Source organism: Lynx rufus, unplaced genomic scaffold (genome assembly GCF_022079265.1).
Source record: "Lynx rufus isolate CCGP_SWC_20201006 ecotype Redwood Valley unplaced genomic scaffold, mLynRuf1.p SCAF_17, whole genome shotgun sequence".
Taxonomy (NCBI): Eukaryota; Metazoa; Chordata; class Mammalia; order Carnivora; family Felidae; genus Lynx; species Lynx rufus.
The window spans coordinates 37589696-37614111 of record NW_025814831.1 but is presented as its reverse complement, the minus strand read 5'-3'; the positions used below and the strand labels follow the sequence as shown (position 1 = coordinate 37614111).

At 39.9% G+C, this 24416-nt stretch overlaps 2 protein-coding genes and 1 non-coding gene across 4 annotated transcripts in view; 2 read left to right on the top strand and 1 right to left on the bottom strand.

Moving 5' to 3' along the window:
- Window positions 1-15296, top strand: part of ZBTB1 (zinc finger and BTB domain containing 1) — a 29542-nt gene extending 14246 nt beyond the window's left edge. Inside the window, exons 2-3 of one of the 2 annotated variants that reach the window (XM_047079528.1) lie at window positions 4358-6273; window positions 13394-15296. In XM_047079528.1, coding sequence (XP_046935484.1) covers window positions 4376-6273; window positions 13394-13430 — 1935 coding nt within the window. In that variant the 5' untranslated portion in view covers window positions 4358-4375 and the 3' untranslated portion in view covers window positions 13431-15296. Of the gene's footprint in view, window positions 1-4357; window positions 7586-13393 lie in introns of those variants that run through there. The other variant, XM_047079526.1, reaches the window with a different exon arrangement.
- Window positions 15297-16099: 803 nt separating this feature from the next.
- LOC124512717 (small nucleolar RNA SNORD2) lies at window positions 16100-16168 on the bottom strand. Its single transcript, XR_006962232.1, has one exon. It is a non-coding gene; the product is annotated as a small nucleolar RNA SNORD2 (small nucleolar RNA).
- A 4859-nt stretch (window positions 16169-21027) lies between these two features.
- HSPA2 (heat shock protein family A (Hsp70) member 2) lies at window positions 21028-23534 on the top strand. Its single transcript, XM_047079815.1, has one exon. The coding sequence runs from the start codon at window positions 21130-21132 to the stop codon at window positions 23050-23052; it is 1923 nt and encodes a 640-aa protein (XP_046935771.1). The 5' UTR covers window positions 21028-21129; the 3' UTR covers window positions 23053-23534.
- Window positions 23535-24416: the final 882 nt, after the last annotated feature.

The following is a 24416-nucleotide window of genomic DNA, read 5'->3' as shown; positions in this document are numbered from 1 at the left end:
TTTTTTAAGTTTATTTATTTATTTAGAGAAAAAGAGAGGACAAGCAGGGAAGGGGCGGCGGGGGGGCAGGGGGTGCAGAGAGAGAATCCTAAGTAGGCTCCTCGCTTTCAGGGCAGAGCCCAACGCCGTGCTCAACCCCACGAACCATCAGATCCTGACCTGGGCCAAAATCAAGAGTCAGACGCTTAACCGACAGAGCCACCCAGGTGCCCCTAATGTCTTTATGTCATTATATTAAGCACAGGATATGAAAAACCTGCACATCTTCGCAGATTAACTGCTGGCGTTCCTCCTACTAGACTACTGTTTGGAAGGAAACCTTTTTATTTTTTATTTATTTATTTTTTTAACGTTTATTTATTTTTGAGACAGAGAGAGACAGAGCATGAACAGGGGAGGGGCAGAGAGAGAGGGAGACACAGAATCTGAAACAGGCTCCAGGCTCTGAGCTGTCAGCACAGAGCCCGACGCAGGGCTCGAACTCACGGACCGTGGGATCATGACCTGAGCCGAAGTCGGACGCTTAACCGACCAAGCCACCCAGGCGCCCCTAATGTCTTTATGTCATTATATTAAGCACAGGATATGAAAAACCTGCACGTCTTCACAGATTAACTGCTGGTGTTCCTCCTACTAGACTACTGTTTGGAAGGAAACCTTAAGGTTAGCTGACTAGTCAAACTTAGCTCCTGCTGCTTAGAATATGCATGACCACCACCACCACTGCCGTGTTACTTCCGTTAGTTATCACCCGTCAAGAACTTTACACATTGTTTCTATGAATCCTTGTATGTGATATGTTATTTGACGTATTATCCCCACTTTGAAAGTTCAGGAAATTTGGGGCCAGTGAGGGTAAATAAGTTACCAAAGGTGGCGAAGCTAGATTGGAACTCAGCTCTCTCTGACGCAGAGCCTGTGTTCTTTTCCTTGTACCGTCCCGTCCCGTCCTCATCGACATTTCATCCCTCTTCCGTGCAGGGCATTCGTTATCATCCGGAAGAGTTTGTTTCATTTTTTAACAACTCTTATTAGGAGATTTGTTTTGAGATAACATCTATCCTTCTGCCCCTTTCTCTTTATTATTCATTAAAGTTCTCTATGAATCCTACAAAATGACTATAGACCAAGAAATCTCATCCTATGGTGCTGCCACTCTGGAAAACAGTATGGACTTTCCTCAAAAAAATTCAAAATAGAACTACCCTATGACCCAGCAATTGCACCACTAGGTATTTATCCAAAGGATACAGGAGTGCTGATTCGAAGGGGCACATGCACCCCAATGTTTAGAGCAGCACTATTGACAATAGCCAAAGTATGGAAAGAGCCCAAATGTCCATGGACTGATGAATGGATAAAGAAGATGTGGCATATATATATAATAAATATATAATAAATGTATATATATAGGGTGTGTATACACACACACACACAATGGAATATAACTTGGCAATCAAAAAGAATGAAATCTTGTCATTTGCAACAATGCGGATGGAATTAGACTGTATTATGCTAAGTGGAATAAGTTAGAGAAGACAATTATATGATTTCATTCATATGTGGAATTTAAGAAACACAATAGATGAACATGGGGAACACAGGGAAGCAAAAATAAGATAAATACATAGAGGGAGACAAGCCATAAAAGACCCTTAAATACACAGAACAAACTGAGGGTTGATGGGGGTGTGGAATATGGGTGATGGGCATTGAGGAGGGCACTTGTTGGGATGAGCATTGGTGTTGTATGTAGGTGATGAATCACTAAATTCTCTTCCTGAAATCATTGTTACACTATATGTAACTAACTTGGATTTAAATAAAAAAATAGAGAACAAACTGAAGGTTGGTGGAGGCGTGGTGGGTAGGGGGATGGGCTAAATGGGCGATGAGCATTAAGGAGGGCACTTGTTGGGATGAGCACTGGGTGTTAAGTGTAAATAATGAATCACTAAATTCTACTCCTGAAACCAGTACTATGCTATATGTTAACTAGCTTGACTTTAAATTAAAAAATAAAAATAAATAAATAAGTCTAAGAAGCTGTGAGTTCAATAAAGTTAAAGCTTCTTTACAAAAAAAACCTCATCCTATAAAAAATGGGCTTGGGGTCAACGTGTGTGTGTGTGTGTGTGTGTGTGTGTGTGTGTGTGTGTGTGTGTGTGTTTCTCACCCTTTGAATAAGAGATTGTTGTTTGGATTTGTTTTATATAATTGTTATTGTTACATAATTTCATATCCTTTGTTTATTTACTTGACTTTCCATCCTGGAAACTTACTCATTTTCTTCTACAGTCTTTGTTCATTAATTTAATTTTTAAAGGCCACACGACAGTGAATTTTAATTTTAGGTAGTAGATTTACCTGGGTTCACTTGCAACTCCCTTATTACCAGACATTTCAAATTATAAATAACATGTTGATGGATATCTTTGTGCATATATTGCTTTTTGTATTTAGGTACATACTAAGCATGCTTCCTCATTGGTTATAGATACCTGACTTATAGAAGGTTGAAATATTGTGCCTATTGACATGCTTGATTTGGCTTACAAAAAGGTACAATGGTTGCAATTTTAAGAAGGCGCTAGTCCTCATGATAAGCCACCGTCTTTTTACTAGACTCACTAGATGCATATCCCTGACTAAGCAACTCTGTGTCATTAGGCAGGAAGAACAGGAAGAAGGAGGAGGGATGGGTCTTTAGGTAGTGGGGAAAAAGGGTATGTGATCCAGATATGATCTATGAAGAACAGATAAAAAGCAAGTGGAAATAAACTGTAGATACCTCTTAATTACCATTGCAAGGATTGAAGGGTTTGGGGACTGGAGAGTGAACATTTAATGTCTCTGAACAGCTTGTTAAATGTTCATTTTATGCTCAGGTTGTATAGGAACTTGTTTTTAAGTAGAAGATAGTGACGTTTACGTATACAGATTAAAAATTGAGGCTATGGATTGAGCGTCCAACTCTTGATTTCGGCCCAGGTCATGATCTCACGGTCATGAGATTGAGCCCTCCTGTCAGGCTCTGCACTGAGCTTGGAGCCTTCTTAAGTTTCTCTTTCTCTCCCTCTGCCCCGCTCCCCTGCTTGTGTGCACTCTCCCCCCACCCAACTCCCCGCCCCCATTAAAAAAAAATTGAGGCTAAAATTGGATCTTATTTTAGTTTTATAATATAATGGATAGGGCTTCTAGTGCTTTTAATGTTTTGTCTCCTTTACCCAAGGTCAACTCACTACATTAATAATATTTATAGTGGGGGGGGGGGCGCCTGGGTGGCTCAGTCAGTTGAGCATCCAACTTCGGCTCAGGTCATGATCTCGCTGTCCATGAGTTCAAGCCCCGCATCAAGCTCTGTGCTGACAGCTCAGAGCCTGGAGCCTGCCTCAGATTCTGTGTCTCCTCTTCTCCCTGCCCCTCTCCCACTCATGCTCTGTCTCTCTCTGTCTCTCAATAATAAATAAATATTAAAAAAAAATTTTTTTTTAACCTACAAAAATAAATGGCCAATAAATGGCCAATTTTGTATCACCTATAGCCCCCACACCCACCTCACTGGATTTTTTTCACGCATAGTTTAGGGTACATCACGTCATCTATAAATATGTTAGCATGTTTATCTAAAAGATAGGGACTCTTTTAACCAAAATACATTCAACACACTTAAATATAAGCAGTGATTCCTTAATACCCATTACCTAAGTTTTTAATACTCTGTAGTTTAGTTTATGAACTTTCAGTTTAAGTTGTTATTTTATTTACTTTCATTGTTTGTATCCGTCAGGTACTTTTAAACTTTTTCCTTTCAAATCTAGTAAATGTTACTCCCAACATAGTTTGAGGAAACCAAAGTGATGGTTTTTGTTTTTGATACCTTAGCTTGGGTTTCCTTTTTTAACAAAATATTTATTTTGAGAGAGACAGAGCACGAGCATGTGAGTGGGGAAGGGCCAGAGAGAGAGAGAGAGAGAGGGAGAGAGAGAGAGAGAGAGAGAGAGAGAGAGAGAAAGCCCAAGCAGACTCCGCGCTGAGGGCTTCGATCCCATGAACCATGAGATGATGACCTGAGCCAAAATCAAGAGTCAGATGCTCATCCGACTGAGCCACCCGGGTGCCCCCATTGTGCTTCTTAAAATCAAAGTGGGAAGCTTGACTAAATGGCTATCTTCATCTTCAAATTTAAAAAAGCATTCAGGTATATATTATTGAGTTTTACTACACTGGAATGGAAAACTACGTATACCTTTGTTATAATAGCAAAGTCACACAAGTCACAAAGTGTGATCAAAATTACTCTTCAGGTGCTTTCTAAAGGTATCTCGTCTGACTTTACTATTTTTGTTTTACATAGGTCTCTAATTAATAGAAGATGGCAAAGCCCAGCCACAGCAGCTACGTCCTTCAGCAGCTAAACAACCAAAGGGAATGGGGTTTTCTCTGTGACTGTTGTATTGCGATCGATGACATTTACTTCCAAGCACACAAAGCAGTTCTGGCTGCCTGTAGCTCCTATTTTAGAATGTTTTTCATGAACCATCAGCACAGTACTGCGCAACTGAATCTCAGCAACATGAAAATTAGCGCCGAGTGTTTTGATCTCATTCTGCAGTTTATGTACTTAGGCAAAATCATGACTGCTCCCTCTAGCTTTGAGCAGTTTAAAGTGGCAATGAACTATCTACAGCTGTACAATGTTCCTGACTGCTTAGAAGACATACAGGATGCAGATTGTTCCAGTTCCAAGTGTTCATCTTCTGCTTCTAGCAAACAGAACAGCAAAATGATCTTTGGGGTAAGAATGTATGAAGACACAGTGGCTAGAAATGGCAGTGAGGCCAATAGGTGGTGTGCAGAACCCAGTTCAACCGTAAATACACCACATAACAGAGAGCCCGATGAAGAGTCTTTACAATTAGGTAATTTTCCGGAACCACTGTTTGATGTCTGTAAAAAAAGTTCGGTGTCCAAATTATCTACTCCAAAAGAACGCGTGTCACGACGCTTTGGACGGAGTTTTACCTGTGACAGCTGTGGATTTGGCTTTAGCTGTGAGAAGTTATTAGATGAGCATGTGCTAACCTGTACTAACAGACATTCGTACCAAAACACAAGATCCTACCACAGAATAGTGGATCTTAGAGATGGAAAAGACAGTAATATCAAAGCTGAGTTTGGTGAAAAGGATTCTTCTAAAACATTTTCTATGCAGACGGACAAATACAGAGGAGACCCGAGCCAGGCGGCCGAGGATTCGACTTCAACCCCTGGAAGCAGAAAAAGTAGCACCGTCGAGTCTGAGCTAGCCGGCGAAGAAAAAAGCAGAGCTGCCGAAAGGAAAAGAATCATTATCAAGATGGAGCCAGAAGATATTCCTACAGACGAACTGAAAGACTTTAACATCATTAAAGTTACTGATAAAGACTGTAACGAATCCACTGACAACGACGAATTAGAAGATGAACCTGAAGAGCCATTTTATAGATACTATGTTGAAGAAGAGATCGGTATTAAAAAAAGTGGTAGGAAAACTCTAAAACCTCGGATGTCAATAAGTGCTGAAGAAAGAGGAGGTTTAGAAAGTATGAGGCCCCCTAACAACAGCAGTCCGGTACAAGAGGATACCGAAAATGCGTCTTGTGAGCTGTGCGGACTCACAATCACCGAGGAGGACCTGTCATCCCATTACTTAGCCAAACACATTGAAAATATCTGTGCGTGTGGCAAATGCGGACAGATCCTTGTTAAGGGCAGACAGCTTCAGGAACATGCGCAGAGATGTGGAGAACCCCAAGATCTGACAATGAATGGCTTAGGAAATGCCGAGGAGAAAATGGACATGGAAGAGAATCCTGATGAGCAGTCAGAAATAAGAGATATGTTTGTTGAAATGTTGGATGATTTCAGGGACAATCATTTCCAGATAAACAGTATCCAAAAAAAGCAGTTATTTAAACATTCTGCCTGTCCTTTCCGATGTCCGAATTGTGGCCAGCGTTTTGAAACTGAGAACCTGGTGGTTGAACATATGTCTAGCTGCCTAGACCAAGATGTGTTTAAGAGTGCCATCATGGAAGAAAACGAGAGAGATCACAGACGAAAGCATTTTTGTAATCTGTGTGGAAAAGGATTTTATCAGCGGTGCCACTTGAGAGAACACTACACTGTTCACACCAAGGAGAAACAGTTTGTCTGTCAGACATGTGGAAAGCAGTTTTTAAGAGAGCGTCAGTTACGACTGCACAATGATATGCACAAAGGCATGGCCAGGTATGTCTGTTCCATTTGTGATCAAGGAAACTTCAGAAAACATGACCATGTACGGCATATGATTTCTCATTTATCTGCTGGTGAGACTATATGCCAGGTCTGCTTTCAGATTTTCCCAAATAATGAACAGTTGGAACAGCACATGGATGTTCATCTGTATACATGTGGAATATGTGGAGCCAAATTTAATTTGAGGAAAGATATGAGATCACATTATAATGCCAAGCATTTGAAAAGAACATAAGTGATTTTCTACTGTACTCACGTTTAGTTGATAGCAGACAAAACACCAAAGCAAAGGATATGAGCTATTTAGAAATTGATTTTATAAGATGAATTGTTGGAGAAAGATCTCAAGGCCCTTTTACCTTTAATATTTTTGTTTAGGATCTTAAGTATCTACATTTTAGATGTTATTAAATGTTTATCATTTTTGTTATTTCTTAATAGAATTCTTTGATTTTAGTTTGTTGTAGCTATGATTAAAATTACTTTTCAATGTAGACTACAAGTGGTTGTTACCCCTTCAATGACTATTAAACTTTAGTTTTTTTATCATAAGGTGATGACTTTACTATTTCTATGTGGGTTTTTTTTTTTTTTTTTGTAAGGTTATCCTGTGAAATTTTAAATCCAACATCATTGGCCATTTGTGTTTATTTAAAAAAACTTTTTAAAGTAATTCTTGGAAACTATCTCATTTGCTATTAGCTTTTTTTTTTTTTTTTTTTTTGGTAAGTTGAACAGTGATTTAGCTACTGTTTATTCCCCCCCCCTTTTTTTTTTATCAATGAAATCCATATTCTTTAATTGACATGCTTGTTAGGCAGGCTAGGTGCATTGACTCTAAACTTGAAGGTTGACATGGGCTCAAACTTGGCCTAAAAAGATTGATGGACCTAAGGAAATTCCTATAAATGAATATTTCCTATAATTGATAAAATATTATCATTTAATAATCACATTTAAAACTTATATTAAGTGTAAAATCCAATGACTTTACCCCACTGGAGAAATTAGTGGGGACATGTCATTTTGTTTTGTGATATTAAATTTAACTATGATAGTTAATTAAAAAGACATATCTTGTATTCATTTAAAATAATTTAAAATATTCTGATTTCTAAAGTGTATTAGTTTATCAATTATTTTTGTTTATAAATAGACTTTAATAGCTCTCTAGGAATATGACATCTAAAGGAAAATGATTTTTCATCTTTAAAATTACATACTTTTGGAACTTAACTTTGAGATTTGAGAAAGCTGCCATGTATATTGATAAATCAAATAAAATAAAGAAATCAATTACAAACCTGGTTGTTCTATAAAAGTAGAGTGTGCAAAAAAATGTCTTGTGTTTAATACTAAGATTTGGAGGAAACGTGTTGTGGCAAATTGCAGTTTATCGCCATGCTTTATTACTATTTTTTTCTGTAAAGGACTACAAAATTTGAGGACTATAAAATAATCACAGAGCATATAAGTAGAAATAGCTTATCATTTTTAGTTAAAGGAGTATCATTGTTAGTTGTTGCTGACACAGGGTCTACCTTGAATTACATGTGAATTAAAACACTGGCACAGCCGACACACCAATAAACACATCTACCGAATAGAATGCCTTTTAATGTGAATTACTTGCATTGTCATACCCTTCTTATAACGCAAGGGGTTTTAAGTGACGTCTGTATTTAAACATACAATTCTGTAATTATGCACAGTAACTTAACAGCATTGCTCTTTTTGCTTACGTCAGATTTTTAAGCTATGCAAGTCCTATTTTCCTATACAATTTGCATACAAGGAAAAATTGCCAAGAGAATTGAGACACTGACGAACACAGATCTAGCTGAAAGAGAAGGAAGTACTGGAGCACAGTGTGAGCTCGGAGATTTGTGGGGATACAAGTAAGAATAGGATAAGTAAGAAGAGGGACAGTGCAGGTGGCATGTGGTATTAAAATAATGGGAAATAGAGACGGGGGAAGTACACTAATAGATAAACAAGAAGTTAGGAATTTTTTTTTTTTTTTTTTAAGCCACCTAGCACAAAAAGCAGGAAAAGTGATTCAGCTAAGTCTTGGACACAGTAGTTTATCAAGGAATTAAATCTGGAGTGCCACTTGAAATATGGTGTATATATTACTGATAAGAACCTGATAAAAGCTCTGTAACAAACCCAGAGACCGTCAGAGGGTTGCGTAATGAGATAAGATAAACTCAACAAATTTCCAGACTATTGATAGAGTATCTCAGTGAACATAATTTTTAGGGGGAATCACTTTTTTCCATGATCTCCACCAAAATCTATTGCAGTGGCTTCCCACCATTAAAGAATAGGGTGGTTTCTAAATACTACCATGCTGTAAAAAAGGATTGTCTATTCCATTAGGAAAAGGGAGGGTTAATTTAATGTTTTGACATGGACCGACAGCCAACAATTAGCAAGCAAATATATAAACATTGAACATAATGTCTAACTTTACATAACTGAGAAGTTTATGGTTTCGCAAAGCCCCACCTCACCATGTGTCCTTCCAGTTCCATATTACTCAGGACAACTTTGGTTTTGTTTTGGAACCAGCTATAGGGCAGCACAGGCTCCTGTGGGTATAATGTACAAATTTTCCTCATTAAGGCAGAGAGTACATTTAAAAGCTACTTGCCTCTTACAGTTAAGGGGAATGAAAAATGTCTGACACCTCTCTCCAACCCAGTTTCTTCTGACTTCCTTCCTTTCCTGGGGTTACAGAGCTGTAACTCCTTGCTATTGCTTCTTGCCCTCCGTGCTGTGAAGGCAATGAATCGAGGTTGTGGAAGCTACCTTCTCCTCCTGCCTTTCACAATTTATGTAATTAGGCTCCGAATCCAAAAATGAAGGGAAAATCTAGACAGATATCTGTGGAATCTTGTGTCTCACAGAGTCTTGCTTAAAGGGCCTTTGTTCTTCAGCAAGAAATCTTAGAGAAATGGAGTCCGTGCCTATCAAAGCTTGTCACCGGTTACGGTGCAACGTGGATGCTTATAATTCTGTAATAAGCACCACTAATAATCTCAGATTAACGAAGCACAACAGGGTGACAGTGCAGTAGGACTCAGAAATCTGTCTTAATCTCACCCAAATTTTTAAAGTAAAACTATTGAGGCAAATGACTCTCATGCGTAAAATGGTACAAGGCTCGTTTAATGTATGAAGTTCGAATATGGACAAAACTTAGAAGAAAGAACAGGGATTCTAGGGGCTAGTTATAGAACTAAAAGAATTAAAATAAGGACAAACTTTGCTAGGGCAGTCAGAGCACCAATCAAAAGGAAAAATAATAGACTGACGTGAAAAATCGTATTTAAGTGCTGTAGTTGAAAACAAAAACACGAACGAGATGTAGGAGTTGAATAAAATATAAACATTTGGGATTGTTTTAGGTGAGAGTAGAGATTGAAGTACTTTGGTAGGTTAAAATAATACTGATACATTAAAATAATTACAGCTATAAAATGCCTAGTGAAACAGTTGCTGTGAACATGCCAAGGATATGCCTAAATGCTTGAGATAATATACTCACTTTTCTATTCTAAAAAAGTAGGAAGAGAGGCTAGTGATGGTTGGCAACTTTCTCCCTGGTTAAACAATACTTGTCCCTCTATACCACAAGTTAAGGAACTTCCATATATAATAGATCTCTGGAAAAATCCCCCCTCATAATCAGTTTAACAGTTAAAAGTAAACATAAAACTTGTCATTGTTAACAAAAAGGTGAATAAGTACCAACCAAAAGAAAACCCAAATGTGTATCAGTACACGTTGTTGGGAGTAAAGAAGTGTGGCGTGTTTCTTGATTTTTAATGGGTTTTGTGAGTTAAAATTAATTTGCTTTCCATGAATCTACTTGATCAGTTCCTCATCTTTCCTCACTGGGCCCCACCTCCTTTGTAACAAATGTTTGTCTGTGATAAATGCCAGCGTTCCTCAGGCAGCGTAGCAGTACAATGCCTAGGCCACCAGGGTGCCAAAAAGCTGTGTGGGGACATATCCTTGGGGAATGCCCCCCATCTCCTTGATACTTGAGGTGTAGGGAACGGGATGACAGGATGCATGCCAGCCAAGTGAAGCAAGTAGGGTGCTGTTGGGTGTTTAAGAGCACGAAGATGCCGCCCAGATTAGGAAGCCCTTGATCCATCCATCCTAGAGCTCTCCCTTAGTAATCCTGGCGTCCATTTACTTAGTGCTCTTTATGCTCCACCAAGTGCTTTACATGCACAATTTTAATTAAGCCTCACAGCCTTATGAGGTAAGTATTCTTTGGATTTTCCAGATGGGGCACTGAGGTTCACAGAGACTTGAGTATTTTTCCTAAGATCACACAGAAATTAACCACAAGAGCTAGAATTGAGCCTAGAACTATTTGATTTCTACATGCCTGTACTTAACCACTCAGCCACATACCTCACCTACCAAGAAGTACAAAGGAGGCCCTTTTCAGCCTAGGAACACGTGTGATAAAGCTCCTATGAAACTCTGTGCTCCATGTTGCATCTGTGATCTGCTGTGCCTGGTAAGGTACTTAATGAACGCATTGAATAATGTGGAAACATATCAGTTGGACACAAAACTTTTTATTTGAATGGGTCACATTCAGAGTGATGTTTTAGAAATAAATCCTGACTATTGACATGTTTTAATTTTCCTTTATTTAAACTTAAACCTTTAGTGGTATAATCAGCCATTTGGGAAGACCCATTGTAAGTGCCCAAGTAAAATTTAATTTGAATTCCACTTCTGTACTTTTACTATGACTTTTTCCCTTCTATTTTCCCTATTCCTGACCTTTATGTTTTCATCTCCAAGCAATCACCATTTTATTGGTTATGAGACTGATGAGTTGAATAATTCCAGCCATTTGAAAGTATTCCCAAGAAAAGCCAGGATCCCAGAATAACTAGTTTCCTCTTTTTGCCTTAACAGATGATGTGGATAAGAAAATTTTCATGTCTTTGGCTAAAAAACAAAACAAAATTCTTAATTGGCATATTGTGATTGGTTTGATTATAGAGTAATGTAAGTTGGTCTAAAATCAAAAGTTGGTTTTTCTCTTTATAGTTCAATTTACCAAAAATATTAGTGTAAACTTATAAACACAGTCTTACTCATAAAAGAAATGAAAGACAGTTTCAGGAAACGACAGCTGTTTATGCACGCTAACCTAGCGGCAAACTTAAAAAAAAAAAAAAAAAAGAACAGTTAATGGTTTAAGTGAAACAATCCCCCTCCCCATCTAATCTGATTTTAACTTGATACGTCTATTGCCTGATTTCTAAAAGCTATACAATAGGTTTTACTATACTGTATTAAATCTATAATGGTCTTTCTACCATCTGCCAAATGTTATTTTTTGAGTGAAAAGAGAATAAGATGGTGAAGACTCATGGATGATGCCTTTATAATTACTCAGGTGGCCCACTTTCATTGCCTTCTAGCAAACTCAAGGACATACTACTTGGTAACATATCAGAAGAGTCTTATACTAAAACCAGATGAAATGTAGCTACTTATAAATTTATATGCTGGCAAGAAGCAAAGATGCAAGGATTTAAAATGCAAGGACTTTTATGTCTGTGAGTATTGGTAAATACAAACTAAATGACAATAGCTTGTAAACATGCTAATTTTGAACCCGTTTATTACCACTTACATATTTATATTCAGGTGCTTAGTTGACTTTATCATTAAGAAGCTTAAATCGTTTCCTTATATCCAGGAGAACCAAATCACTGAGGTCCATTGGTAGTGACAGAATTGTTCATCCTTTCTATCAAAATCGACCACAGATCACTAGGGGGCAGGAAGCCATTAGAATTTCTCATTATCTTACTCATTTGTTGACAAAAAAGATGGTGTAAACATTGTAGTGCAGTACTTGGCTCTGAATCGAATGTATCCATATACTCATCATCATTGTGACCAAGTAAGACGTCACAGGAAACTCTCAGGCCGGGGGATGACAAATATGTAAAAGACATTTCCTTTCAGAATCAGGAATATTAACAATTTTATGTGAGAAAACTTGCATGACTCTCTGTACTTACCTATGTGAGAAAGGAATAGTTTAAAGAGAACAGCCTAGGAAGCCCCCACTTAAGCTTTATTTCAGAAGTTACTATGTTGTTTTTATTGTACTTAATACCAGTCAGACTCAGCAAAGCTCATTTTTGGATGACAGAAATAGAATTCCATCCAGATTATGAAGGCCGTCTTTTCTTTCAAATGCTTATGCATTCCCTGATGTGGGAGAAAATATTTTAAGAGACAATCTCTTTTTAAAAAAAAAAAAATAGGGTAAAGCATTGTTGCAAAAAATACAATTCTACCCAGAATCACTGAGGCAGTTTAGGAGAGTTGTGAACTGAGGAATTTGAAGGAAAGTTCCTTCTCAGCGTTCATGTGTGTACTTTATTTTTGTTTGCAGAGTGTGCAACATTTAATATTTGAAGAAAACAATGTTAGTGTGATGGCTGAAGGCACTCAGTAAAGAGAACATGAACTTTTAAATTTGTTAGATCTTCCAATCAGAGATTTGCCATTAACAAGTTAAAATGCATCGTGTGGCACCTGGCTGGCTCAGTCAGTACAGCATGTGGTGCTTGATGTCAGAGTCGTGAGTTCGAATCCCAGCTTGGGTGTAGAGATTACTTACATAAATAAACTTTTAAAAAAAGGTTAAAGCACATTGTAAAATTATTTGATTTGAATGACGAAAGACCTCTTAACTGCTTCCTTTCTCCCTATTTTCCTCTACCTGGCTGACCTCTTACTCTTCATGTTGTGTGTGTCCTACCCATTCTAGCTTAAATCACAAGAAAAAAGGTGCCCCTAAAGTTGAAGAATTGTATTAGTAGTAAGAACACCTTGTATTTGAAGGGTTCAATGAGTTACATTAAGGAAGAAATTAAATAAATTTAAGTCCCAGGAACTATGCTTTTGCTTCCATTCCTTGTTCTAGTAATATTATGCTGGCCTAGTACCCCAAGCCATGAAATTCTGACCTAAGAATTATGTTGTATCTTGTAGAGCAGTCAACTTGTAATATTATTTTTCTTGAGTTTTGTCTTTTTCTGTGTGGCAGTGGTGAAATAGGGCCTTCTAAACCTCTGGAGAAGTGAGATCTGAATTTGGAGAGGACATGGGGAAGAATCAATCTTCAACAGATAATCTTTAAGTCCAGACCCAGGAATATCAGATCTGAAGTGACACCATCTTTTCTGTCTTCCTGACAAACCTCATCAGTCCCAAAGGTTCCAGTTTCAAGGATCCAAGAAAACTCAGTAAAGATCACTTTGGAATCACTTTGCTGTGACAAAATTGATTCACGGTGACTCTCCTAGTATTTGTGGAAAATCTGTTAAAGAAAAGTAACAAAATATTCATATGGCATCAGTGGTTAAAGCTACACTAAAATGAGACTTTATATGCTAATTATCTTCCATGGTCCCTTCTAGAATAAAAGGGGTTGCTAGGCTACCATAAATATATTATAAAGAGATAATAACGTATCTGTGTAAACACATATAATCCTAAAATTAAAATAATCTCAATCACAGTTTACATATTATGAAATGTAGTTAGACAATTAAAAAAATTACACTCCAAAATCTACAGTTTAGAGTATAAATAAAGAGATGTGGGTACAGAGAAAAAAACAATGAGACCAATTTTTTAACAAGAAAAGATAATCTACTTATTACTCGTTGTAATGTAACATTTGCCCTTCCTCCTTTTTCACTGTCTATACTCGTCACAAACTTGATTATTAATATTAATGAAGCTCCCTTTAAGCCTGTTAACTCAAAGGAAAACCAAAGTGGTTATTACTTCAATAGTAGATTTTCATAAATCACAGACAACAAAAAGAATGTATCTTAAGACACATTATTTTCTTCTGAATTTAGCAATATAACCTAATAAGGTAGAATGAGTTTCTGTTAAATATTTATTCTCAGTATTAACATATAATACCATATTTCTCAGCTTTCAAATTTCAAGATAAAATTTAACTAAGTATTGAGTGAAACAATGATTGATGTGTTTAAAAAAAAAAACAAACAAAACACCTTTCACTGGGAAATGAAATGTTTGAGGAGATTTTAACCTGGCTTCAAATACTTTGTTATATATATATATATATATATATGCTCATACACACGTTTCTTAACCATATGAATCTTACAGCCATACTATTTCCTTATTGTGAGATACTCATAGTTTTACTTTTGTTTAACTGTCTATCCAATTCATTATTTATTATCATTTTGTTTCTTATGCAATATCCTGATGTTATATATTTCCAGAAATGCTTATTTTGTTTTTATGCCTATTTCTTCAAATGTTTTAGTAAAGAATTACACAAAGAAATCTAACTTAGAGTATATATAATAGTATATGCAAAAGTTAAGTCATTTAAAATCTCTAGCTATAAAGTGGGATGATAACTTGAATATTCCTTCTAATAATTAGACTAACAAAAACTTAGATAAAGTTAATTAGAATGAAAGTTAATTAGAATGTGGTAGTGGGTATAGGGGCCTGAAGGGATAGGAGAAGTAAAGACTTTGAGTTCATACGAATTCAACTGCTTTAAGAGAAATAAGTTTAGAAAAGTGTTAGATTCTAAAAAACAAAAAATAAAAAACTATAGCGAATCTCTTGGGAAGCATATGAACCTGCAGACTTATAACAAGTAGGAAACAGACAAGATAAAAGATTACCTGTAATTAAAGGTGCCAGATCGACACAGTAGAGACTCAACAAATAATGATGTAGAAGTAGATTTAGAAAAGAAATATGGCTTAAATTTTGACTGTACCAAACTATAACTGTAATGAATTACAATAATTATAAGTGATATAAATGCATTCTATAATGTGATTATTTTCTGTATGTTAGTATGAAATGGAGTTACTGAGTTACATGGAAAATTTTTGTTACATATTTTAATCCGTTGCTTTTACCTAATAAAATTTCCTCCTCTATGTTCAGAAGTTAAACTGTCTGTATATTACTTTTATTTATACAGTATTTCTTCAACCTGGCTCTTTTACAGAATTACTTGTCTGAAAAATTATTATCAACCCCATCCATTCCCTAATACAAAAATAATAAAATATCGGAGACAGCTAATTATTGTGTTCCTGAGCAGCTTAAGAAGTGCACAAAGCAGGGACACCGGGCTGGCTCAGTCTGTAGAGCATGCGACTCTTGAGCTCAAGGTTGTGAGTTAGAGCCCCAGGTTGCAGGTAGAGATTACTTAAAATCTTAAAAAAAAAAAAAAAAAAAAAGCATGCAAAGCAAAACTACAAAAAGTTCTTACTGCCAAATCCTGGATTATTTTATATAGAATGATTAGAAAAGTACTATCTTATGGCAAACACAGATGGCAAAAAATCAATTAGGTTTCCTCATAACATAAAAAGGAATAATAGGGGCGCCAGGGTGGCTTGGTCGGTTGAGCGTCCAACTCTTGATTTCGGCCCAGGTCATGATCCCACGGTCATGGGATAGAGCTCCATAATATTGGGCTCCTCACTGAGCATGGAGCCTGCTTAAAATTCTCTCTTTCTCCCTCTGCCCTTCTCCTCGCTCGTGCTCTCTCTCTCTCTAAAATAAAATAAAAAAAGAAATAATCATTTATTAAAAAATGCACTGACATAGTATTTAGTTCTTTCAGAGGGTTAATTTTCAAAATGACAATGTATTCAGAGAAATAACTTCCTTACCAATATAATTCATTTTGTCTATGTTCAGCTTAAGAGATGAAAGTTGCACCCATCCCCCAAAGTGATCAGCAAAGTGTATTCTCTTCATTTCAGTCCAGTTCCCAAAGATGATTGCCATAATTGCACAGAATCTAGTTAAGTATTAACAATTACGACAATATTGGGTCAGTCAGACTATTCCACAAGATTCTATCCTCGAAGCTAGCACTGTACAGAACTGAGGTAAGGCCCAGTTAGTGTTATTGTCACAGATTCACTTCTTTTCTGGAAAAGACTCTCTTCCAGGTGCAGGTCTTAGCTTTCCATACCAGGAAGTGTCCTCCTCCAGACCACAGTGTATCTGCAGTTTAATTGTAACTTTTAAAGACTCAGGTTTTTAAGACTAAAAGAGCAAATGGTGAAATTTTTCCTATAGTGACAGGTGATTGCATAAAAATTTGGGGACAGGGTACTTCCAATGAAGTATAAAATGGAAGTATTTATAGAGATTTTGTTTTGTTTTTTAATGTTTGTTTATTCTTGAGAGAGGGAGAGAGACATAGGGCAAGCAGGGGAGGGGCAGAGAGAGACAGAGACAGAGACAGAGACAGAGACAGAGAGAGACAGAATCCGAAGCAGGCTCCAGGCTCCAAGCTGTCAGCTCAAACTCACAAACCATGAGGTCATGACCTGAGCCGAAGTCAGACTGAGCCACCCAGGCGCCCCTATAGAGATCTTAAATAACCAGTTCAGCTCCACTTTGCTCGTAGGCCCTCAAATTACAGGCTGCTACCTACTCCACTTTCTCTTCAGGCCAACATTAACTCCTCAAAACAATCCACAACCTTTATGAAAGTTGTGTCTGGGTAGGGATTGAGAGGATTCCCGCCCCCCCCCCCCCCCGGTAATTCTGGAAAAATTTCTTCTTATTCAGTCTCCTTAGGGCAGGCCTGACTACCCAGGTACATAGTTCTAGACTTAATCTTACTCATCTCTGTATCTCTAGTACAAGTATTTTCAGATGTGAATTTGTTTCAATTTTTGGTCCTGGTAGTATTATTTAGTACAGAAATGTAAGAGAGAGGCAGAGTATCTTCTTCTTATATGGGAAAAAAAATGAAGTTATTATTTCCCAGTTTTTGGTTAAATAATGTGCCTCAGGCCGCTCTTCATAAACACTGAGCTAGTGAATCACTACTGTGTTCCAGGTATTCTTCTGGGTGGTGGGGATTATTAATTAGAGGGTTTGACATATGTTGAAGCTCTTGTTTTTTCCAGACTGTGTAGAATTTCAGTTTTTGGATTTTAAAAATATTTGAAACACCCCAGTATTTATAATCTGCCAAAGAGATTTTTCCCTTGTTGAAAATCAGTAATAATTTCTATGTAAATAGTAAACTACCAAACTTTGTTTCAATTGAATGTTAATATTCAAGCTTTAAAAATCCTTGTAAAATTACAGGAAAATTTAGAAAAATTATTGACAATCCTACCATCTAATCAATTTTGATTCATTTTCAATATATGTAAGATTATCCTACATACAGAATAGGATACAAAAGTCTTATATCTTATTTTCCCATTTAACTATACCAGGAACATTTTCCTATGTCATTAAAAATTCTTGTACACAATTTTATGGTTACATAATAATTCATCATGGGAATGTATTACGCTTCATGTAATCATTTTCTTATTGTCAGATATTTAAGCCATGTCCTTTTTATTATTGTTGTTATTACAAATAATATACCTGTATGTTCTATTATTTCCGTAAGATTAACCCTACAAAGAGTAATGCTAAATGAAGGGTATGATCATATTTAAGGTAAAGAAAAAAATCTTGTCACATTGCCCTCCAGAAAGAGTGTACTAATTTATATTCCCACCAGCAGCATTTACCTGTTTGGCTGCACCATTGCTGGCATTGATGAATATTATTTGATTATAAATTTGCAAATTTGATCATTTTTAATGGGCTAAATTTTAAATGAATTATGAGCCACAATCATCAAAGAGAACAAATAAAAAAAATCAATACAAATAAGCAACAATATAAAAATTCCAAGAACAGTCAATATATGACAATGTTCTAGGACTACAAATGTTTATTTCATATAAAATCAAAATGCAAACACTATGTCTATTTGGGAAAAACTCAGATGCCATTTAAAGTATAAAACATAGGGACATCCAGCTGGTTCAGCTGGTAGAGCATGTGATTTGATCACAGGGACCTGAGTTCAAGCCCCATGTTGGGAGACTTTACTTGAAAAAAAAGTATAAAACATCGATATACTAGGTAAGAAGAGCAGAAAAAGTATATATAAATACTGAAAATACAGATAAAATTGCTATTGTAGTTTTGGAAAGCAGTGTTAAAGATGAATGTGGAGTTAGACTGCAGGATTTATTTATAATAACTATGCATATAGTACATAGTTGCTATACAAAAGAACCTCTCTCTTCCTGAAGCTGCAATTTTAGTGCTTGTTGAAGGAAGTGTATGAGGGCTGTCTGAACACGAGAGATCTGATGAGTTTGTTTCTCACTGTTCTTTCTGCTTTCACAGTTGTGGCGGAGATCCTGTCTCTCAATCACACTGTATCATCAGTTCCACAAAGAATTTGTATTGCTTTCCAGCCCCCTAATTCCCCTCTCCCCTTTTAATTACATAAAAGGCAAACATTTCCAAGAATAAAATCAAGAGGTCTGTACTCACAATTCAAGACAACTTTAATAGAAACTTTTTGGTTTTATTTTGTTTCCCTAATATTTTCTTTAAAAGGTTTCCTAGTCCCAAATCAACTTCTTTCATAGAAAAAGAGATGGGAATTGTGGTTAAAACCAGTGTCCTCTGTAACCCATGAGACTAACAAATAGCAGATGTATTTTTTAAAATTGGAAATGACATACACAAGTAGATAAAAGAAAGGAATATTCATTGACTGATTTTATAGGGTCTGTCAGCATTGCTTTTTGGTTACAGATAGCTATGTGAGTTTTGTTTTGTTCTGTTTTGTTTTTTTGGCAAAAACTCCTCTCCAGCATTGTCTCACCCAAATCTGAAAGGGGCTATATACTCCCAGCCTCCTTCAAAACCTGGATCCCCCTTCCCATGGCCTCAGGAAAAAAATCATGACAGGTAAAGCTCCTAAATGTATCCTGTCCACCCGAAGAGACTATTTGGTGCTTGTGTCCCCCTCTCCTTATAGTGACACTAATCTGTCCAGAACTTGTATTTGCCTCAGCATACGCTGCTCATAACTCCGCCCATGCCACAACGCATGGAAAGAAGGCCCTCCCTCCTTTCTTTGCTGGCAAACTTGAGCGCCTGGCTCAGCGGTGCCTTCGCTTCCAGGAAGCCCTCACCAACACACCCTGCGCTGTTGGGATGTTCCCCTACTTTGTGTTCCCATAGCACTTCTCTCAAATTACGTTTATCTTTTTATTAGAGCCTTAACTTCATAAAAACAGCCCATTTCATTTGTCTTTTTACTCTCACATAATAGGTACCTGTTAAAGCTCGTTGAATGTCTCCAGCTTTCCCCCCTAATGTGAAGTGTTACCGCTGTTTTCGTGACAGCAATTTGGTTACTGTCTTCCTTCGAGAGTCCAAATATAGGGGTCTGCTTCTACCTCCTATCAGCTGGTGCCAGATAGTACTTCCAGACCCATTCTCAAATTCCTCTTAAACATAATAGAATGAATTACATTCCTTTTTCACCTACCTACTCTGAGGGTTTAGGTCTCTAATGTAACGTCAGCATAGCTAAAGAAAACAAATTCAGTTGAGCTGGGTCATAAAATTCGGTCATAAACACCAGCGCAAGCTCATGCTGGGGATGAGAGAATCTTGGGGGGCGTCAGCCTAAGTTACTTAGTGGTGCTTCAAGGTGCAGGTTTTGATTAATTTATAGATTTTTCCGGTGAAGAACTCAAATTGGGGAATAAAGCACTTGAAACGGAAAATAAGGAAAGCAGTGGAGAGAACCGGGAGACGAAATCAGGGAGTTCTAAGAGGCAGGACAAGCAGGAAAAATGGAGAGCGAGGTGGAGAAAGTTTAAACCCTGGGAGGACGACTCGCAGCCGCTTCCCCATCTCCAATTGTGCAGGCCGCCCGCGCGCGGGCAGAAAAACCGTCGGCCTCTCAGGTCGCACCGGCGGGCTACTGCTGTCCCGCCCGCCAGGCGGTTTTTATCGAGCGCTCACACCCACAGAGACGCTGCGAAGCACGCGAAGTAAAATTCCAGGAGGCCGACGTCCCGTCTCAGGAACTTCAAAGTCATTTCTTTTTGTCCCCGCCGGAGGAAGCCGCCCTCACGCCCAGGCCACGCCAACTCCCAGTCCCTTTCGTTTGAAGGGCGCAGGAGGAAAAAAAAAAAAACAAACCCGGTTCTGGACCTAGTTTCTTAGAACAACCAACTTCGAAGGAACTGCCCCCACCCCAGCGTGTTAGATTGGTTGGGATACTCGGCTTTGAGACGCATTTAAGGTCTTAGGAACTGAGCGAAGCGCTCAGGTGGCCCCGCTCTCCCGACTCCGCTTCCGCATCTCCTCCTTGCGCCACGCCCCAGCTTTCCCTTCCCCACCCACTTGGGAGTCCGAGCTGCTTATTGGCTGCATGCCCTGCCAATCCAGCGGACGTTGACGAATCCCGCCTTAGGAAAGGCAAAGAACGAACTAAAGCGCCTACACCTGGCCGGGGGGCGCGAGCCTAACGCTCGTAAGCTGGTGGCTGAGCGCGTGGAAGGGCGGCTGGAAGCCGCTGGGGAGACCCGGTGGGGGGGCTTCATTTGCATAACGGCCGCCCCCGCCTCTGAGCGCCGGCCGGGGTCCCGCCCCTCACCCAACTAGAAATCTGTTGGGCTACGGGCGGGTCACTCCGACCCAGGCAAGCCTGTGGCGGGCGGTCCTGGGAGCGGATTGGCTCCGGTAGTTTCCAGAAGGCGGCAGGGAGGCGGCTATAAGAGCAGGGAGCCGAGCAGGGGGAGAGGGAGACGGTGTCTGCGCTCGCGGTGTCTAGTGCGAGGCGACCGTTAGTTGACGCCGCAGGTTTTCTGTCCTAGGTGTTGCCGCCTAACGTCGCTTGCCTATCTTTCAGTCAGGATGTCTGCCCGCGGCCCGGCTATCGGCATCGACCTGGGCACCACCTACTCGTGCGTGGGGGTCTTCCAACATGGCAAGGTGGAGATCATCGCCAACGACCAGGGCAACCGCACCACCCCCAGCTACGTGGCCTTCACCGACACCGAGCGCCTCATCGGCGACGCCGCCAAGAACCAGGTGGCCATGAATCCCACCAACACCATCTTCGACGCCAAGAGGCTGATCGGACGGAAGTTCGAGGACTCCACGGTGCAGTCGGACATGAAACATTGGCCGTTCAGGGTGGTGAGCGAGGGAGGAAAGCCCAAAGTGCAGGTGGAGTACAAGGGAGAGATCAAGACCTTCTTCCCGGAGGAGATCTCCTCCATGGTCCTCACTAAGATGAAGGAGATCGCCGAAGCCTACCTGGGAGGCAAGGTGCAGAGCGCGGTCATCACGGTCCCGGCCTATTTCAATGACTCGCAGCGCCAGGCCACCAAGGACGCGGGCACCATCACGGGCCTCAACGTGCTGCGCATCATTAACGAGCCCACCGCGGCGGCCATTGCCTACGGCCTGGACAAGAAGGGCTGCGCCGGCGGCGAGAAGAACGTGCTCATCTTTGACCTGGGCGGCGGCACCTTCGACGTGTCCATCCTGACCATCGAGGACGGCATCTTCGAAGTGAAGTCCACGGCCGGCGACACCCACCTGGGCGGCGAGGACTTCGACAACCGCATGGTGAGCCACCTGGCGGAGGAGTTCAAGCGCAAGCACAAGAAGGACATTGGGCCCAACAAGCGCGCTGTGCGGCGGCTGCGTACCGCTTGCGAGCGCGCCAAGCGCACCTTGAGCTCGTCTACGCAGGCGAGCATTGAGATCGACTCGCTGTACGAGGGCGTGGACTTCTACACGTCCATCACCCGCGCCCGCTTCGAGGAGCTCAACGCTGACCTGTTCCGCGGAACCCTGGAGCCGGTGGAGAAGGCGCTGCGTGACGCCAAGCTAGACAAAGGCCAGATCCAGGAGATCGTGCTGGTGGGCGGCTCCACCCGCATCCCCAAGATCCAGAAGCTGCTGCAGGATTTCTTCAACGGCAAGGAGCTGAACAAGAGCATCAACCCCGACGAGGCGGTGGCCTACGGAGCCGCGGTGCAGGCGGCCATTCTCATCGGGGACAAGTCAGAGAACGTGCAGGACCTCCTGCTGCTCGACGTGACCCCGTTGTCGCTGGGCATTGAGACGGCTGGCGGCGTCATGACCCCGCTCATCAAGAGAAACACCACGATCCCTACCAAGCAGACGCAGACCTTCACCACCTACTCTGACAACCAGAGCAGCGTGCTGGTGCAGGTGTACGAGGGCGAACGGGCCATGACCAAGGACAATAACCTGCTGGGCAAGTTCGACCTGACCGGGATTCCCCCCGCGCCCCGCGGGGTCCCCCAGATCGAGGTAACCTTCGACATCGACGCCAACGGCATCCTCAACGTCACCGCCGCTGACAAGAGCACCGGTAAAGAAAACAAAATCACCATTACCAACGACAAGGGTCGTCTGAGCAAGGACGACATTGACCGGATGGTGCAGGAAGCGGAGCGGTACAAGTCGGAAGATGAGGCCAATCGTGACCGGGTCGCCGCCAAAAATGCGGTGGAGTCCTATACCTACAACATCAAGCAGACGGTGGAAGACGAGAAACTGAGGGGCAAGATTAGCGAGCAGGACAAAAACAAGATCCTCGACAAGTGCCAGGAGGTGATCAACTGGCTCGACCGAAACCAGATGGCGGAGAAAGATGAGTATGAACACAAGCAGAAAGAGCTCGAAAGAGTGTGCAACCCCATCATCAGCAAACTTTACCAAGGCGGTCCTGGCGGCGGCGGCGGCAGCGGCGGCGGTTCTGGAGCCTCCGGGGGACCGACCATCGAGGAAGTGGACTAAGCTTGCACTCGAGTCAGCGTAAACCTCTTTTCCTTTCTCTTTTTTTTCTTCTGTTTTTCCCCCCCTTTGAAATGCCTTTGTGCCAAGTCTGAGGTCTGTTTCTGGAAGTCTTTAGCCCGTGTATGCATATAAAAGGAAGGGTGCAACAACTTAGTTTAATTATAAAAGGTTAGTTCTACAGTTTGATTTTTAAAACCATTATTTGAGGTTTCTCTTTAACGCATTTTGGGTGTTTGCTGACTTGAGCATTTTTGAGTAGCTTAGTTTGTGCATGGAGATTTATTTGAAATGAGAAACCTGAAGTCTGCACACAAGTTCTGTGGAAGCTTGATAACAATAAAACATATAGAAGCTTGAATTGTTTATTTTTATGTACTACTTTAAGATTAAAATGAACGTTTAGTAACGTTAAGGACAGGCATACTTTTTGCAAACAAATGCATAAATACAAATTTAAAGTAAAGCTGAAATTGATGTCAAAATTACTGTCTTGGAGTTTTTACTTTTCCCTTCTTACAGTTTTAAACATGTTGGTCTTTAGGAGATTAGTATGAGGTGAAGTGTGTCTAAGTCAGTCTTGTCTAATTCTCAGATGAGATTCCTGCTTTGAATTACCAATAATTTAAGAGGAGAAGATCTGGGTAAACTTTCTCCCTCCTTTTAGTAAAGAAACCAGACAGGTCTGGTGTACCCAGTGTACCCAGACTCCTTAGGCTTGGCTTAAGTGTTCAAGTAAAAATCCACCGGAATATTCCAGCAGAATACAAACTATATTCTGGGGTTAAGTATAAACACTGGGGCAGGAGTTGTCCTCCGACAATAGCCTTAGTATGGAACAAGTTGCTTTTTGTGCATGCAGGTGCCTGAAACAAGAGCCAGCAGAGCAAACTTCAAAGCCACTTAATATTAGAGTCCAATGTAGTCAAATTTGTTTTTAACTTTAATTTTCTAGTGAAACAGCTTAACTTGTGAGCTAATAAGGCTGTGTTTTCAATAGTTACCATTACCTGGGGGATAGAGGGAGATAAAGATTTTTTTTTTTTCTGAGAATCCTAATGCTTTTGCAATACCTGCCTTAACTCACTAGAATAGAGTTCTTTTCTAAAAGAGAAAAGTGCAAGGTAGTCCTGTGTTTTGTTAATACACAACATACCCATTTTCTCATATATTTGATTTGAGATTGTTACAGATTAGAATATGGTAACCCTTTGGGATCCACTATCCTGGGCTTAAGCTTTAAAATCCACATCCGTTGGAGAAGGGGGTTCATGTTTGTATTTTTTAGCGGAATGACACTTCTGCTTTGTTCTGATTTATTCTCTTTACGGGGAACTTGGGAAACATTCAGTAAATCTGATTGGAAA